Raw genomic sequence first — 18,898 nt, forward strand, 5'->3', positions numbered from 1 at the left:
AAGTCTTAGTGTCAGCCCCCTGTCTGGTCATATTGGTAATAGGAGCAATAATGGAAGAGTATCCTTTAATGAAGCGCCTATAATAATTGGAGAATCCAATAAACCTCTGAATGGCCTTGAGACCCCTAGGTAATGGCCAATCTAAAATAGACTGGAGTTTATCCGGATCCATTTTAAAGCCTTCCCCAGAAATCACGTAACCAAGAAAGTTTATCTGAGATTGATCAAAACTACATTTCTCCAATTTGCAGTACAACCCATGTTGTAGGAGTTTGCGCAATACCCTTCTGACTTGTCTGTGATGGGTCTCAATTTCTCTAGAGTGTATTAGTATATCATCTAAATATACAATAACACAATCCTGTTGAAATTCCCTAAGAACTTCATTGATCAGATCCTGAAATACTGCCGGTGCATTACAGAGCCCAAAAGGCATTACCGTGTACTCATAGTGCCCATATCGAGAATTGAACGCTGTTTTCCACTCGTCTCCCTGCTGAATTCTCACCAAGTTATACGCCCCTCTGAGATCTAACTTGGTGAAAATCTTGGAACCCTTTAAACGATCAAAGAGCTCAGTAATCAAGGGAATTGGGTATGCATTTCTGATAGTTATTTTATTCAAACCTCGGTAATCAATGCAAGGCCTTAACGTGCCATCCTTCTTATTCACAAAAAAAAAACTGGCCCCGGCAGGCGAGGATGATCTCCTAATGAATCCCTTGTCTAGATTCTCACGGATATACTCCTCTAAGACTAAGTTCTCCTTAGTGGATAAAGGATATACATTGCCCCTCGGAGGCATAGTACCAGGTAGGAGATTAATCTTGCAATCGAAGGACCTGTGTGGGGGTAACGTATCAGCATTCTTCTTGTCAAAGACTGCCTTTAAATCTATGTATCGAGATGGTATTTGTAAGTCTGTAGACTGGGTGGAGTTAACCGGTGTATTACCTACGCAAAGTGGTGAGACTTTCTGTAAACACCTGTCCTGGCAACCCTGACCCCATGAAGTTATCTCCCCTAGCTCCCAATCAATAATAGGGTTATGTTTCTTTAACCATGGATACCCCAGAACTATAGGAACAGAAGGGGAAGAGATAAGCATAAGGGATATATCCTCCTCGTGTAAGATACCAACAGTCAAAATAACAGGTATAGTCTCATGAGAAATCATAGGTTCAGATAATGGTTTACCATCTATGGCCTCAACGGCCAAGGGAGTATCTCTTAGCTGAGATGGGATAGAGTGTTTAGAAACAAAAACTTGGTCGATAAAGCTCTCAGCAGCTCCGGAGTCTATCAATGCCATAGTCTTTATTACTCCCTTCTCCCATGCTAAAGAAACCGGTAGTAGAAGCCTGTGATCTTTATAATTGTGTATAGAGGACAAAATAGAAACACCCAAGGCCTGTCCTCTAGAGAAACTTAGGTGCGAGCGTTTCCCGGACGATTAGGACAATTTAGGCGAAGGTGCCCTCTTACTCCACAATACATACACAATCCCTCCTTTCTTCTGTACTGTCTCTCCTCTTCTGAGAGGCGAGTATTGCCTATTTGCATAGGTTCAGAAAAAACTGGGATAGTGGTTTGAGGACTTTGAAATAAAGGCGCTAGTTTAAAGGAAGGTCTACGAATATTATCACAAGTGTTCTGTCTCCCTCTTAAACGTTCGTCAATACGAGAAATAAAAGAAATTAAATCCTCCAAATTCTCAGGGAGCTCTCTAGTAGCCACCTCGTCTAGGATTACATCAGATAATCCGTTTACAAATACGTCTATATAGGCCTGTTCATTCCACTTAACTTCTGCTGCCAAAGACCTGAACTCTAGTGCATAATCCACAAGGGTTTGGTCATCTTGTCTAAGGCGCAATAGTAATCTAGCTGCATTGACCTTTCTACCTGGAGGGTCAAAAGTTCTTCTAAAAGCAGCGACAAAGGCATTATAGTTATAGACTAACGGGTTCTCATTCTCCCACAGAGGATTGGCCCATCTCAGAGCCTTATCAATGAGGAGTGTGATAATGAATCCAACCTTTGCCCTATCTGTAGGGTAAGAGCGAGGTTGTAATTCAAAATGAATACCAATTTGGTTTAAGAAACCACGGCACTTCTCCGGAGAACCACCATAACGTACAGGAGGTGTAATACGGGAAGAAGCACCTACAGTGGCTACTTCTAGACCTGAACTTACAGGAGAGATGGACGTAGCTCGCATCTCCTCCGGTGGATTACTAGATCGAGATAATAAAGCTTGCAGCGCTAGAGCCATCTGGTCTATTCTGTAATCCATGGCATCAAATCTAGAATCGGAAGAACCACCCTGAGTGTTTGTACCTGCAGGATCCATGGCCCTGTCGTAATGTCAGGATCGGGACAGGGATCCAACACGCAGAGTACAAACAGGACCTTAGAATGGCCGGACTAACGTAAGAGTAGTAAAGAATGGTCTAGAGACAAGCCGAGGTCGAGGGAACGAGAGAGCAGGTAAACGAGAGACTGTCAGGGACCAGGAACCAGACAGAGACAGAAGTAGATGCAAACACACCTTTATTAATAAATAACAAATAATAAACAAAAGCAAAGTCCAGGAATCAAGCAGGGGTCAGTCACCAGAGCGGGTAGTCAGACAAGCCAGGATCAGGAGCACGGAGAGCAGCGGAGTCAGGAACAAGGCCGGAGTCAGGAACCAGGAGCAAACAGGAAACACAGGAACAAGGAGACTTCTGGGAAACAGGAAACCACGCAAGGGCAAGGAGGTTCTGGGCTTAGCTGCTTAAATAGGCAGAACTGATTAGCAGCAGGGTTGATTACTACTCACAGGTGAGTAACCGTGGCAACAAGCAGAAGGAGCTGATAGTAATTGCAACTGAAACTCAATCACTGAAACAGAAAAGGGTTGCTGTTTAAAACAGCAAAGAAACCCTGACAGTACCTCCCCCTCAACGACTCCCCCCATCTCTGTTGGTGGGTCCGGGCTTCATGGTGAAGCGGGCGTGATATGAACGAAGGAGGGATGGTGCATGGACATCAGAGGCAGGAACCCAGGAGCGTTCCTCTGGACCGTATCCTTTCCAGTGCACCAAGTATTGGATCTGTCCTCTGAAGACCCGTGAGTCAATGATGCTGCGTATTTCATATTCCTCATGATTGTCAATCAGAACAGGACGTGGACGTGGCACTGAGGTGGTGTAGCGATTACAAACCAACGGTTTCAAGAGGGAAACATGGAAAACATTTGAGATGTGCATGTTAGCAGGAAGGTCAAGTGCGTAAGCTACAGGGTTAACCCTTCGAAGTATACGAAATGGCCCAACGTATCGGGGTGCCAGTTTTTGTGAGGGAACACGGAGGCGTAGGTTGCGGGAAGACAGCCAGACCCTCTCTCCGACCTGATAGGTAGGTGCAGGAAGGCGTCTGCGGTCGGCCTGGAGTTTGTAGTTCTGCATTGCGTGTTGCAAAGAACTCTGGACCTGCACCCAAGTGGAACGGAGTTCCCTGAGATGTTCCTCCAATGCCGGTATCTCCTGTGGCAAGAACGTATCAGGCAACATGGACGGTTGAAACCCATAGTTTGCCAGAAATGGGGATAGCCGGGAGGAGGCATTAATCGCACTATTGTGGGCAAACTCCGCCCAGGGTAGCAGATCAGACCAGTTGTTCTGGTGGTCAGAAATGTAGCAACGCAGAAACTGTTCCAGTGTTTGGTTAGCTCGTTCCGCTGCACCATTGGATTGCGGGTGGTAGGCCGAGGAGAAGGAAAGCTGGGAATTTGCTTACAAAAAGCTCTCCAAAATCTGGACACGAACTGGCTACCCCTATCTGAGACTATCACTTTGGGTAACCCATGCAAACGAAAGATCTCCCGACCAAAAATTGTTGCAAGTTCCTGGGAAGTTGGTAGTTTTTTCAAGGGAATGCAATGCGACATCTTCGAGAATCGGTCAACAACCATGAGAACGACTGTATTGCCACGGGAGACCGGAAGATCTACGATAAAATCCATGGACAAGTGGGTCCAGGGTCGTTCACCATTAGGTATGGTTTGCAGGAGCCCCACTGGAGGGCGTCGTGGGGTTTTATTTTGAGCGCACACAGGACAGGCAGCTACAAAAGCGGTGACATTCGAACGGAGACCAGGCCACCAAAATTGCCGGGATACGGACCAGATTAACTGGTTTTTGCCTGGATGACCAGCTGCTTTGGGGTCGTGGTATGTACTCAATAGTTTCGTACGGAGGTTAATAGGTACAAAACAACGGCCATTAGGTTTCTCTGGAGGAGCATTACTTTGTGCAGCCAGAATCTCCTCGCCTAGGGGTGAGGTGAGGTTAGTACGGATGGTTGCCAGTATATGGTCCGGAGGAATCACAGGAGTAGGGGTTATCTCCTCTCTAGATGGAGGGGAGAACTGTCAAGACAAGGCATCAGCCCGAATGTTTTTTGTACCGGGCAAGTAAGAAACCACATAATTGAATCTTGATAGGAAGAGAGCCCATCTAGCTTGCCGGGGGGAAAGTCGCTTAGCTTCCGAAAGATATGTTAGATTCTTGTGGTCTGTGAGTATGAGGATTGGCACTGAAGTACCCTCAAGAAGGGTCCTCCATTCTTTGAGAGCTAAAATTATGGCTAGAAGTTCTCTATCACCAATCTGGTAATTGCATTCCGCCGGGTTCAATTTCCTCGAGAAATACCCGCACGGATGCCTGGAGCTCTCTGGGTTAGGACGTTGAGACAGGAGGGCGCCCACTCCTGTCTCAGACGCATCGACCTCAAGAATGAATGGTAAGGCAGGGTTAGGGTGTGCCAGTATAGGAGCAGCAGCAAAGGCGACTTTGAGAGACTCAAAGGCAGTAATGGCTTCCTGTGACCAATGCTGTGGATCAGCATCTCTCCTGGTCATGTCCGTGAGAGGTTTAACCAAGGAAGAAAAGTTGCGTATGAACTTCCGATAATAATTGGCGAAGCCCAGAAAACGTTGTATAGAGCGAAGACCCGTAGGTCGAGGCCATTTTAGTACAGCCGAAAGTTTCTCCGGATCCATAGAGAATCCAGCATCTGAGATAACATATCCCAAGAATGTGACCTGTTTGCAGTGAAACTCACATTTCTCCAATTTGCAGAACAGATTATTCTCTCTAAGTCTCTGTAGAACACGAGAAACGTCTGCGTGATGGTTCTCGAGAGATGTGGAATGGATCAGAATATCATCAAGATAAACCACCACGCATTGCTGCAGCATATCTCGCAGGACGTAATTTATAAATTCTTGGAAAACCGCCGGAGCATTGCAAAGACCAAAGGGCATTACTAGGTATTCGTAATGGCCGCTCCTGGTGTTAAATGCGGTTTTCCATTCGTGGTCCTCTTTTATCCGGACGAGATTATATGCCCCTCTCAGATCAAGTTTGGTGAAGACCGTTGCTCCCTTGAGGCGGTCAAATAACTCCGTGATTAATGGAATGGGGTAGGCATTCTTAATAGTAATGCGATTGAGACCCCTATAGTCGATACAGGGTCTCAACTCGCCATCTTTTTTCTTTACAAAGAAAAAGCCGGCCCCGGCAGGAGAAGATGACTTCCGAATAAAACCCTTAGACAGTGCATCGGTAACATACTCCTCCATGGCTCGATTCTCTGCTACAGACAGTGGGTAAATCCGGCCCCGGGGAGGATTGGTACCCGGTTGGAGTTCGATACCACAGTCATACGGACGGTGTGGTGGCAGAACGCTGGCTTGACCCTTGTCAAATACATCTTGGAATTCTTGGTACTCAGCTGGTAAGGAAGAGGAAGAACATGCGCCCAAAACTTTGACCGGTTTCTGGAGACAGGACAATGTGCATTGCTGGGACCATGATAATATCTCAGCTTTGCGCCAATCAATTGTGGGGTTATGCTTCTGTAACCAAGGGTATCCCAAAACAACCTGGTAATATGGAGAGGAAATGACCTGGAATTGGATCGTCTCATGATGTAGAGCCCCTACAGCCAGAGATATGGGCACGGTTTCTTGGGTCACGTGGGTTGGCTGTATTGGTCTGCCATCGATGGCTTCGAAGGCTAGTGGGAAGTTGCGAGACTGTAAGGGTATAGAGTGCTTTGCTGCAAATGCACAATCTATAAACAAGCCTGCGGCCCCAGAATCAAGAAATGCCCGGGTCTCAATGGATGAATCAGGCCAGGAGAGGATAATAGGCACCAAGGGTTTGCCCACACATATCTCTGGGTCTGCAGAAAGACCACCCAAGATCTGCCCCTGACAGTATCTTGGGTGCGGACCCTTTGCCGGACGGATCGGGCAAAACTTTAACATGTGACCGTGGTGTCCGCAGTATAGGCACAGGCCCTCCCTCCTCCTAAAGGCTCTCTCCTCGACCGAGAGGCGTGAGAAGCCTAACCGCCTTGGCTCCACACAGACAGAGGACTCAGGCCCAGGAGGCATAGGAGGTGAGGGAGGTTTGGGTGGGCAAGAAAAGCTTGGTGCCAAATATACAGGAGGCCTCCGCCGGCGCTCCCTGGATGAGGATCTCTCTCGGAGTCTGATGTCAATGAGGGTGACAAATGAGATCAGTTCCTCGAGATCTTTAGGTAACTCTCTGGCTGCAATCTCATTTTTAAACACATCGGAGAGACCCTGTGCAAAGGCAGCCATGAGAGTCTCGTTGTTCCAGTCACCCTCTGCTGCCATGGTACGGAATTCACTGGCATACTCGACAATAGTTTTTGTGCCCTGAGCATTAGGCATGAGTAGTTCGGCAGTAGGGGTGGAGCGAGCTGGAATATCAAAAACCCTTTTAAAGGACGCAACAAATTCAGGGTAATTGTAAATAATAGGCCTCTCTGCCTCCCAGAGAGGTTTTGCCCAAGCTAGGGCCTTTCCAGACAGCAAAGAAATCATGAAGTGAACTTTGTCACTGTCTGTAGGAAATGCCTGGGGCAGGATTTTAAGGTATCCTTTAACTTGATTTATAAATTCTCTGCACTGAGCTGGGTTGTCCCCAAAATACTGAGGGAGCGGGACAGACCCAGTCATTTCTCTAGCCGCTACAGGTTTGGAGGCTACAACCGGTGCTAGAACAGGAAGTGAGGCAGAGGCGGCCGCAATCGCAGGCTGGCCGGGTACTGGATCCAGATGGGCATACTGGTCCAAATGGTGGTTCTGCTGGTCCCACTGGGTAAGCAGGTTAGGTATAGGTGTCTAGGTATAGGATTTTAAGGTATCCTTTAACTTGATTTATAAATTCTCTGCACTGAGCTGGGTTGCCCCCAAAATACTGAGGGAGCGGGACAGACCCAGTCATTTCTCTAGCCGCTACAGGTTTGGAGGCTACAACCGGTGCTAGAACAGGAAGTGAGGCAGGCCATGTACCATCTGTATTCATGGCTCTTGCGTAATGTCAGGGACCAGGAACCAGACAGAGACAGAAGTAGATGCAAACACACCTTTATTAATAAATAACAAATAATAAACAAAAGCAAAGTCCAGGAATCAAGCAGGGGTCAGTCACCAGAGCGGGTAGTCAGACAAGCCAGGATCAGGAGCACGGAGAGCAGCGGAGTCAGGAACAAGGCCGGAGTCAGGAACCAGGAGCAAACAGGAAACACAGGAACAAGGAGACTTCTGGGAAACAGGAAACCACGCAAGGGCAAGGAGGTTCTGGGCTTAGCTGCTTAAATAGGCAGAACTGATTAGCAGCAGGGTTGATTACTACTCACAGGTGAGTAACCGTGGCAACAAGCAGAAGGAGCTGATAGTAATTGCAACTGAAACTCAATCACTGAAACAGAAAAGGGTTGCTGTTTAAAACAGCAAAGAAACCCTGACAGAGACAAGCCGAGTCAAAGGGTAATAGCGTTAAACGAGGTAGAACAGACAAGCCGGCACAAAACCAAAGAAATTAACAGAATACAAGAGCACTGAGTGACTAGACAAGCTAGAACCACGACAGGGCAATGAACAAACGTAGAAAGCCCTCTTTTATACCCTGATTCTAAACAGGTAATCACGCCCCCGACGAATCCTCATTCGTGCTTGGGGCTTGATTGACAGATCGGGTTGGGTTGTCGTCATGACGTCGGCTACTGAACGCCGCGTCATAAAAGGAAGTGGATCCCTCGCGGACGGCGTGTAAACGACCGAGGGAACCGCGAGGAACGAGTGATTCAACCCTTTTGCGAGGAAGAACGTCCAAGTGTCTCACCTCCACAGAGGTAGAGACAACAGGTACCCTGACAGACACACAGCATCAGGAGCAGAACTAACGTTTATTCCCACAGCTTCCTTTTAAGACATTCTCCCATGCAAGGGAGGGATTTGCAATCATTAAGACATTAACCAATACAGCAATAGTTAACTCCCACACATCTCCTCCCCTCAGAGTGACTCATAATCCCCTTAACTGTACTGTACATTTACCCCAAACCTGGATGTACCCCTAAACCAGTAGATAGCATAAATCTTAGGGTACCGCCAGGTAGCCCTGATCTGGGTGAAGAATATGTCCAAAATTCACCCAGATCGGACCAGGGGTTCGGGAGTTAGATGGAGGGTGAAGTTTGACCGACTGCATACGAAGTGGTATCCGAAAAACATATAGCAATCCTTACTTAATTTTACATGCATTAGAGTTCCCTTGTTCGGTACTCTGTTTCTACCGAACGGGTGGTCGTTTGGTCCCTTCGTTCGGTAGTTACGGAACTCTGGAGGTCTCAGCGGTGTTCGGTTTTTTGAGTGTCTGATTTGAGTTCCAGACACTCGACGACCAAACACCGCTGAGATTTTTATGCGTAAGATGGCCGCCGCGCGTGGTTCGTATACCGAACAGCGGCCACCCAGGCATTAACAATTACACATTAAGCTGCGGTTTGTGAGAAGTGTGAACGCTTAACGAGGCGCACACTTCTCACTGGGGTGGTCTGATGGTTCGGTAGTTTCATTCCTATGAGACTACTGAACCCACATACGAAATTATACATTTATACACGAATACAATAAAACGAATGCAGTCTTATATGAATATTACAGGACAGGCTTAATACAATCCGCTACAGTGGGAATTAGGGAGTTATCTACTAAGTTATCTACTAAGCGGCTGCAAGATGCAACCGCGGCACGTTTAGGATCGGAGTTTCATTCATTAGAATGAAATTCCAATCCAAACAAAGTCCCAAATTGTGTCGACGTGTGAACAAACTGTTCTTATTCTGTTAGGACACAATTCGGCAGTTTCGCCAGCGGTCTGTCTAAATGAAAAGTGAAATGAAGCATCGCGGGAACACTGAAGAAAGGTGAGAATTATGGGAAAATTTCTCTGACCCCCTGGAAACAAAGCACAGTTTGCTCCTCCGCTGGTCATAGTTGGTCACGGCGTAGGAAACCTCCATAAGACAAATAGTCCCTACTTTGTCTTATGTTTTAAAGAAAACTAGAGCAGACAGGAAGAAATGAAGAACAGATCCTGAGAGAGGGAGAGAAGAGGAATCGATTAAAGAAAGGTAAGTTTGGCATGACAGTGCCACTTTAACAGGGAGCAGGGCACCGACCCCACAGACAGCCCAGCAAGAGCCACATATACAGTATACAAGTAAACACAGCAAGTAAGTACCGTGCAAAAAACATCCCAGAGCAGAGACAATTCTGAGTTGGTAGGTGCTCACCTGGAGGCAGCAGCAAAGAAAGAGGAAGTGGGAGGATCTGCCTAAGTGGTTTTATATTACTGTTGCTTTGTTCTGATTGGTTGTTTCGAAAAGTTCTGTTAACTATTTATTTGCTGCTGGAGGTTTCAGTAAAGAAGGTAAAGCAAATATGCAGCCTCCTGTCTTGCCATAAAATTTGTCAGCAATATGCAATGTCAATCTGCAGTTGCTAAGGTCAGTAAGGTTTTGTCATGTATAAATAGGGGCATAAATTCTCAGGATGAAAATATAATTTTGCCTCTTTATAAATCGCTGGTAAGACCACACCTTGAATGTGCTGTGTAATTTTGGGCACCTGTTCTAAAGAAGGATATCATGGCACTAGAAAAAGTGCAGAGACGAGCTACAAAATTTATAAAAGGAATGAAGCATTTTAGTTCCGAAGAAAGGTTAAAAAATTTTAAATCTCTTTAGTTTGGAAAAACGGCGCCTTAGAGGGGATATGATAACATTATACAAATATATTCGGGGCCAGTACAAACCATTATCTGGAAATCTATTTGTGGCGAAACCGACCTCGCCACGTGTCCTTGGAGGGGGCTGATTGCCCGCCTCTTGCCTTTGGACTATGGACCAGACTTTATGGGAATGTGATACCCCAGATAGCCATACCATGGAGCATATTCATATAATGAAAGACTATGGGAAAGACTTTAGCTCCATGGCAATTGTACTGTGTGAGTAGGATCTGCGCGCTATTCGGTAGTTTTGTGCGTGCAGATCCCAGCTATCTGGGGATAGGTGAAATGTCTGTGTGTTATGTGTAAATGTGACTTTATGTATTTTAAAGTGTTTTATGTTGTTTTGCAACCATGTGGTTAATGGAGTCTGCCTTTAGTCCTGGGTAATTGGCTTACTTCTCCAATTAACTCCAGGGCAGAAGGGAGGAAACCAGGGTGCATTGTGGGGATGTTTTTCTGCCAGCCAGAAAGGAACAAAAGATACTTTTAGTAACTTTTGAACCCCTGGTCGGATTCATGCCATTTTTTAATATGTTGTTCCCCTGAATGGATTGATTGTGGATATGTATTTTTATGTGAATGTGATGTATGGTTTTAGAGTTATGAAAGTTGGGTAGAAAGTATGTTTTTACACTGTATGCATAATGGGATTATGTGTCACACTAAGGGGAGGGGATGTGTGGGAGGTAACATCTGTCATTGGTTCTTTTATGCCTCCCCCTGGGAGTGGCCTGTATGTGTGAGTTGGAAATAAAAGCCAGGCTGGATGAGCCAGTCCAGAGTTCCTGTTTTACCCTCAAAGTGATGTGTCGTCTCATTATTGGGGGGGGAGGATTTATTGCATGCTGTTCCAGTTGACTGCTAGGAGTGCAAGCCTATTCGTATGGTTCCTATTCAACTGTCTACAGCATTCCTATGCTTGCGAAGGTTCATATGCTGCATCGGTTCGGTTATTGTGGTGTCTGCCAGAGTGCTTGGAGTCCTCAGGAAGCACTAGGAGCATCCATTAACGGAGGTACCCGGTCGGGGTGCCAGGCGATCCGTTACACTATTCATAAACAGGGCTATACATAGGACACAAGGTCTCACATTTAGGATTGAAGAAAGGAGATTTCATCTAAGGCAAAGAAAAGGTTATTTTACAGTAAGAGCAATAAGGATATGGAATTCTCTGTCTGAAGAAGTGGTTTTATCAGAGTCCATACAGATGTTTAAACAGCAATTGGATAAATACTTTCAAAAAACATAACATACAGGGATATCATTTCTAATTAGTGGGGTAATAGCTGCTTGATCCAAGGAGACACCTGACTGCCATTTTGGGGTGAAGAAGGAATTATTTCCTAGATTGTTGTAAAATACGAAGCGTTTCAGACTAGGTTTTTACCTTTCATTGGATCAACAGCAAAAGCATGTGAGGAAGGCTGAACTTGATGGACGCAAGTCTCTTTTCAGCTATGTAACTATGTAACTATTTAACTATATGTAACTATGTAATAGTGAGGTCAGTAGAGTGAATTTATTATAATGAGGTCAGTAGAGTGAAGTAACTGTAGGGAGGTCAGTAGAGTGAAGTCATTATAGTGAGGTCAGTAGAGTGAAGTTACTGTAGGGAGGTCAGTAGAGTGAAGTCATTATAGTGAGGTCAGTAGAGTGAAGTTACTGTAGGGAGGTCAGTAGAGTGAAGTCATTATAGTGAGGTCAGTAGAGTGAAGTTTTTGTAGGAAGGTCCGTAGGGTGAAGTTATTGTAGTGAGGTCAGTAGAGTGAAGTTATTATAGTGAGGTCAGTAGAGGGAAGTTATTATAGTGAGGTCAGTAGAGTGAAGTTATTATAGTGAGGTCAGTAGAGAGAAGTTACTGTAGGGAGGTCAGTAGAGTGAAGTTATTATAGTGAGGTCAGTAGAGTGTGTACAGTGACACTTGCTGTATGTTTTGTATGCATCTTTGTATTTGTTTTACACAGAGAATACATGTCATTTTAAAGATAAACCAGGAATACATTGCTGAGAGATAATGCTGTTTATTTATTCAAGATTTGATAATACACACTGTGCTGCAATCTACAAACAATCATTGACATGGTTGAAAGACAATGAAACACATTGTGACACCCATAGCAGTTCACAATTAGAAATATAATCCATGTTCTGTCAGAAGTCAGTATAAGACATTTCCTCTTTGTGCCTCTGTATAGTGAAGGTGGACATGTTCTGTACGTGAACTCTGTACAGTGAGGGTAGACATGTTCTGTACGTGGACTTTCTATAATGAGGGTGGACATGTTCTCTATGTTGACTCTGTACAGTGAGGGTGGACATGTCCTGTACGTGGACTTTCTATAATGAGGGTGGACATGTTCTCTATGTTGACTCTTTACAGTGAGGGTGGACATGTTCTGTACGTGGACTTTCTATAATCAGGGTGGACATGTTCTCCATGTTGACTCTGTACGGTGTGGGTGAACATGTTCTCCATGGGGACTCTGTATACTGAAGGTGGACATGTTCTGTACGTGGACTCTCTATAGTGAGGGTGGATATGCTCTCTATGTGGATTCTGTACAGTAAAGGGTGGACATGTTCTGTATGTGGACTCTCTATAGCGAGGGTGGACATGTTCTGTATGTGGACTCTGTATAGTGAGGGTGGTTATGTTCTCTATGTTGACTCTGTACAGTGAGGGTAGACATGTTCCGTACGTGGATTTTCTATAATGAGGGTGGACATGTTCTCTATGTTGACTCTTTACAGTGAGGGTGGACATGTTCTGTACGTGGACTTTCTATAATCAGGGTGGACATGTTCTCCATGTTGACTCTGTACGGTGTGGGTGAACATGTTCTCCATGGGGACTCTGTATACTGAAGGTGGACATGTTCTGTACGTGGACTCTCTATAGTGAGGGTGGATATGCTCTCTATGTGGATTCTGTACAGTAAAGGGTGGACATGTTCTGTATGTGGACTCTCTATAGCGAGGGTGGACATGTTCTGTATGTGGACTCTGTATAGTGAGGGTGGATATGTTCTCTATCTGGACTTTGCATAGTGAGGTGAGACATGTTCTCTATATGGACCTAGTAACCTTTTTAGAGGCATCGACAGCCCATGTTTACATTAAATATTATAGTGTATAACTCATATATAAGAACCTTCAATATCAAATAATTTATAAAATAGTAAAATAATTAGTATAGGACATCCTCAAATCGAAGCTGCATGAACTGCAGAAGAGAGGGAGGAAGGGGAAGATTGGGCAACGTCTGCGGAAGTCTTCCCTCCAGGTGGGAGCGCACTGCACAGCGACACAGATGCTGTAGGGAGCGTGGACTCTCAGACAGGGTAAAAACAGAATAGAAAAAACGAGAATTTTTCTACAGAAAGAGAGAGAAAAACAAAAAGTGGAGACCGTGTGTTAGGATAGTACAGACCGTGTGTTAGGATAGCATAGACCGTGGATTAGGATAGTACAGGACGTGTATTAGGATAGTATAGACCGTGCATTAGGATAGTATAGACCGTGTATTAGGATAGCATAGACCGTGTATTAGGATAGCATAGACCGTGTATAAGGATAGCTTAGACTGTGTATTAGGATAGCATAGACTGTGTATAAGGATAGTATAGGACTGTGTATTAGGATAGCATAGACTGTGTATTAGGATAGTATAGGACTGTGTATTAGGATAGTATAGGACTGTGTATTAGGATAGTATAGACCGTGTATTAGGATAGTATAGACCGTGTATTAGGATAGAATAGACCGTGTATTAGGATAGTATAGACCGTGTATTAGGATAGTATAGACTGTGTATTAGGATAGCATAGACTGTGTACTAGGATAGTATAGGACTGTGTATTAGGATAGTACAGACCGTGTATTAGGATAGTATAGACCGTGTGTTAGGATAGTACAGACCGTGTGTTAGGATAGTACAGACCGTGTATTAGGATAGTATAGACCGTGTATTAGGATAGTATAGACTGTGTATTAGGATAGCATAGACCGTGTATTAGGATAGTATAGACTGTGTATTAGGATAGTACTGACCGTGTATTAGGATAGTATAGACCGTGTGTTACGGACCGTTTCAGCATAAAAGGGGAAAAATCTGTTTAGGCGATAATCCCCTTTTCACAGAAAGGCACAGCTACTGTAAAAGCACCAAAACTCACGAATTGGATATAAATGAATGCACCAAACTCCCGAACTGCATACCAGGGAATAAGATAGCACTCCAGCTGGAACCTCACGAATAGCTGCTAGCAGACGAACAGGAAAAGCAGACATCAGCTTACACTCCTAGCAGTCAATCTCCAGCAGCATACAGTGAATCCCCCCCAAGAACGAGACAAGGCTCCGTGTTGAAGGTCAAGCAGTGGTCTGTTTATTCAGGGCTACCTGCTCCTGTATTTATGCAGGTCTCCCACCTGGTGGACACTCCCCTAGGGGACCAGATGGAAGACTGAAACAGCAGACAGACATGTATCATTTTCGTACACACAGCCACAATACTTTCCCACCATGCATCTTGGTTTCCTCCTCCCTGCCCTGGAGATAATTAATTAAGTAATTCAATTATCTCCTAAGACAAAGGCCAGACTCCATTATGCACATGGTGACACAGAAACAGACTATCACTTTAAAATACATACAGACACATTTTATACATAAAACACAGACATGTAACATATCCCCAGATAGCTCAGGTCTGGGTGCACATTATTAGGTGAATGGCACCCAGATCACACAAATACATTTTAATTGCCATGGAGCCAAAGTCTTTAATTATACGAACAGGCTCCATGGCATTGCTATCTGGGTTACTACAGTTCACATAAAACAAACTACCGAATTTCCCTGCATTCACCAAATTCATACGAATGAGAACCAGGGGCTGGAGGTTCAGCGGTGCCTGCACGGAAAAGTGTCCGATTTTGGTGCATAAAAGCCGGGCAGAAAAGCGCTGGCTGCCCGGGGAGCTCCAGACCAGCGCCACCTAGCGGCCGCTAAGTGTAACAGCGGCCACACAGTTAACAGGCAATTAACCGCAGCTTCAGGGAGGTAAATTGGCAGCACACTCCAGCTTCTGGGTGGCCAATTAACAACGCCGGCCGGCTTCCCACGGCTCTGGGGAGGTTGGTGAACGGCTGTTTGTTCGGTAGATGAAATCTACCGAACTGCTGTGCCCATAGGCGTGCGCACGGGGTGTGCCGGGTGTGCCTGGGCACACCCTAATCCCGCGGCACGCCTATGTATATTGAGACCGGCAGGGGAGATCTCAGGATCTCCCCTGTCGGCTCATGCAGAGCCGGCGCTATCCGAGCGCCGGCTCTGCTCTCAGCCTCCCTCCTCACTGACCCACATGCAGGGAGGGAGGCAGGAGAGGACCCGGCGGAGCTATTGCCGGCAGCTCTGCCGGGTTCCTCTCGCGAGATATGAGCGTTGCCGCGGCAACGCTCAAATCTCGCGAGAGTGAACTCTAGCCCCAGAGGGGCTAGAGTTCACTCTCCACTGGACCACCAGGGATGGAATCAGCAGCAACAAGGATCCCCCCTCCCTACAAAAGGTAAGAAGGGAGGGGGGATAGCAAGTAATGTACCCCCACCTCCACCCCCACAATCACCCACACACACAGCACCCACAGACATACACAGCACCCACACACATACAACACCCACAGACATACACAGCACCCACAGACATACAGCACCCACAGACATACAGCACCCACAGACATACAGCACCCACAGACATACAGCACCCACAGACATACACAGAACCAACACACATACAGCACCCACACACAGCACCCTCACACACACACATCACACACACAGCACACTAACAGTACCCTCACAAACACAAACAGGACCCTAACAAACACACACACAGCACACTACCAGTACCCTCACACACAGTACATTAACAGCACCCTCACAAGCGCACACACACACACACAAACAGCACCCTCACACACAGTACATTAACAGCACCCTCACAAGCGCGCACACACAAACACCCTCACCCACATAGCACACTACCAGCACCGTCACACACACATCACACTAACAGCACCCTCACACAGCACACACACACACAGCAGTGTGTGTATGTGTGTATGTGTGTATATATATATATATATATATATATATATATAAACAAATGGAAAAACCCTTGCACTCCAACTTTAAATAATAATACTGCCAGGTGCCAAGTCCCAAATTCATAAAAAATCAAAAAATTACCGGCACTCGTGGGCTTCTTTTATCCAGTTTATTTTAGGTAAAGGTAGTCAGGTCTCCCCCTCCAGCAGCAGCCCCAGATCTCGAGAGAGGAGCCTACGAACTCTTCTTTTCAGCATGGCTCCAACCAGGCTACTCCCGTGGTAGCGCTGGCACTCAGCAACCCACCAAGGCAGCCTATCAGTACCCCACACAGCCTTGGTGAGGCACCTGGACATGGACGAGCTAATCTTTTACCCAGGTGTAGTAACCATGTATTGTGGGTAGGCTGTATTACTGTTTGTGCTTCGTGGGTGGGTTGCTGGACTAACCAGGGCACTGACCGGCAGGAGGTCAGATACCCTGTTAGTCTGTTTGGAAAAGGGGAGAAATGTGGCGGTACCAGCCTTGCCACTGGGCATTGGAGAAGACTGATTGCCAGCCTCCTGCCATGTGACTATGGCCCCTGGGATGTATTGTCTGCTCTCCTGTACTGCTGAGGATTGCTACCATCTAGGTGGATTTGGCTATGGAGCTTGTGTAGTGCCCTCTGTTGGTAGCAACAGTAATATGCACTACCTGAATAGTAATTTGAACTGGTAATTTGCATATTCGGGTAGATTTGCATATCGCTAATTCTGCATGCAGGAGAGACATTTGTGTTAATTATGGTCTTCCCCACCTATTTATACATAATATATATTATGTTATAATAAGTCACTGAATGTTGCCTGCTATGATTTCACTGTTTGTAATTTTATTGAGTTTTCACAGTAATGTTAATGTAATGACCAAATGGGCTAGTCCCAAGTAAAATAAAGTTTTAGTCAGTTCTACTTCACCCTCAATTTGGAGTCCTGTCTCTTATTGGGGAAATCTGCTACAAGGGATTGCTATGCTCTGCATATTCCCTTGCTATAATCACTCCTAAGCTCTTGTAAGAGCTCGTTCCTGCGTCGCTCTGGAAGGAAGAGAGGTTCGTCCTGCGGTGGTTGTGGTGTTGGCTAGAGTGCTTGGAATCCTCAAGAAGCGCTAGGAGCATCCATCAACGGAGGTACCCAGTCGGGGTGCCAGGTGATCCGTTACAGTGTATTAGGATAGTATTTATTAGGATTGTAACGGACCGTTTCACTTACAAGAGGATAAAACCCAGTTTAGGCGATAATCCCCTTTCCAGATGCACAGGCAGCTACTGCAAACACCATTCTCCCGACTGGAACCACACGAACACTGGAACAGCTGAACAAGAAAAGCAGACATCGGCTTACACTCTTGGCAGTCAGCATACAATCCCATTCCCCCAAAGACCGAGACGACACATCGCTTTGAGGGTTAAGCAAGAACTCTAGACTGGGACATCCAGTCTGGCTTTTATTTCCAACTCACACATACAGGCCACACCCAGGGGGAGGCATAAAATAACCAGTCAGATACATGGTACAACCCACACATCCCCTCCCCTTAGTGTGACACATAATCCCATTATGCATACAGAGTAAAATATACTTTTACACAACTTTCATAACTTTAAAACCATACATCACATTCACATAAAAATACATATCCACAATCAATCCATTCAGGGGAACAACATATTAAAAAATGGCATGAATCCGACCAGGGGTTTAAAAGTTACTAAAAGTATCTTTTGGGCCCTGGCTTGCAGCATGGCACAATCTGGCCCAAACAGAAGTAAAACATCCCCCACAATGCATCCCGGCTTCCTCCCTTCTGCCCTGGAGTCAGACTCCATTAACCACATGGTTGCAAAAAGACAGTAAAAGACATAAAATTACATACTGATACATTTAACACATAAAACACACATTTCTACATATCCCCAGTTTAACTGAACACATAAATACCTACATAATATTTAAGACAGTATTACTGTGATATGTTACAAAGTCTTAAAGGGACATTAGTCCCAAAAGTCCCAATATGTCCATCACTGATTTTTTTTTTTCAATTTGAAAATGTTTTTATTTTGCCATATCAAATGTTTGGCGCCTGCTCGCCAGGGTACAGAAAAGAAAAGGGGGTAAATGCAGGTACATTGTGTACATATTGGGGTGTTGCACATGCCTAACAATCATAGATCATTTGTCATTGCTCATTTGTACAGTTCACCTGAGGCATTCACCTTAGACACGTATCTCAAACATCTTTCTGTGCTGTCTGTTGAGGGATTAGGGCGGCATCCATTCGCTTGGTTTCCTATCTTCCCCTCCCTCCTGTTACCAGCGATCTGTGGGCTGCGGTGTGTCCAACACCTGGATGTGGTCAAGCTATGGTGTCGGTCCCTGTCAGTGCCCATTGTTAATGAGTGTTAATGAGTGTTAATGGGGACATTCAGTCGTTCCCCCTCTGAGTCACCATCTGCCTCCCTGTTTCTAAATTTCTCCCATCTCTCTCCGGCTAGGTATGTGAGTTGTCGTGGGATGAGATGTTTGTTGGCCATGAGTTCATATTTCCAGTTCAGGGAAATTTGCGTGTTCAGATTGCTTAGTGA

General features: G+C 45.6%; 1 protein-coding gene across 11 annotated transcripts in view; it reads right to left on the bottom strand.

Moving 5' to 3' along the window:
• Positions 1-12,167: 12,167 nt before the first annotated feature.
• ASB10 (ankyrin repeat and SOCS box containing 10) overlaps positions 12,168-18,898 on the bottom strand; it is a 34,799-nt gene continuing 28,068 nt past the window's right edge. For 6 of the 11 annotated variants that reach the window (XM_063452959.1, XM_063452954.1, XM_063452958.1 and 3 more), the window contains one exon: positions 12,168-13,535. In XM_063452959.1, coding sequence (XP_063309029.1) covers positions 13,350-13,535 — 186 coding nt within the window. In that variant the 3' untranslated portion in view covers positions 12,168-13,349. The remainder of the gene's footprint in view (positions 13,536-18,898) is intronic. The other 5 variants (XR_010090799.1, XR_010090798.1, XR_010090800.1 and 2 more) reach the window with 5 other exon arrangements.

The sequence above is a fragment of the Pelobates fuscus genome, chromosome 4, assembly GCF_036172605.1.
Source record: "Pelobates fuscus isolate aPelFus1 chromosome 4, aPelFus1.pri, whole genome shotgun sequence".
In the NCBI taxonomy this organism is placed as follows: domain Eukaryota; kingdom Metazoa; phylum Chordata; class Amphibia; order Anura; family Pelobatidae; genus Pelobates; species Pelobates fuscus.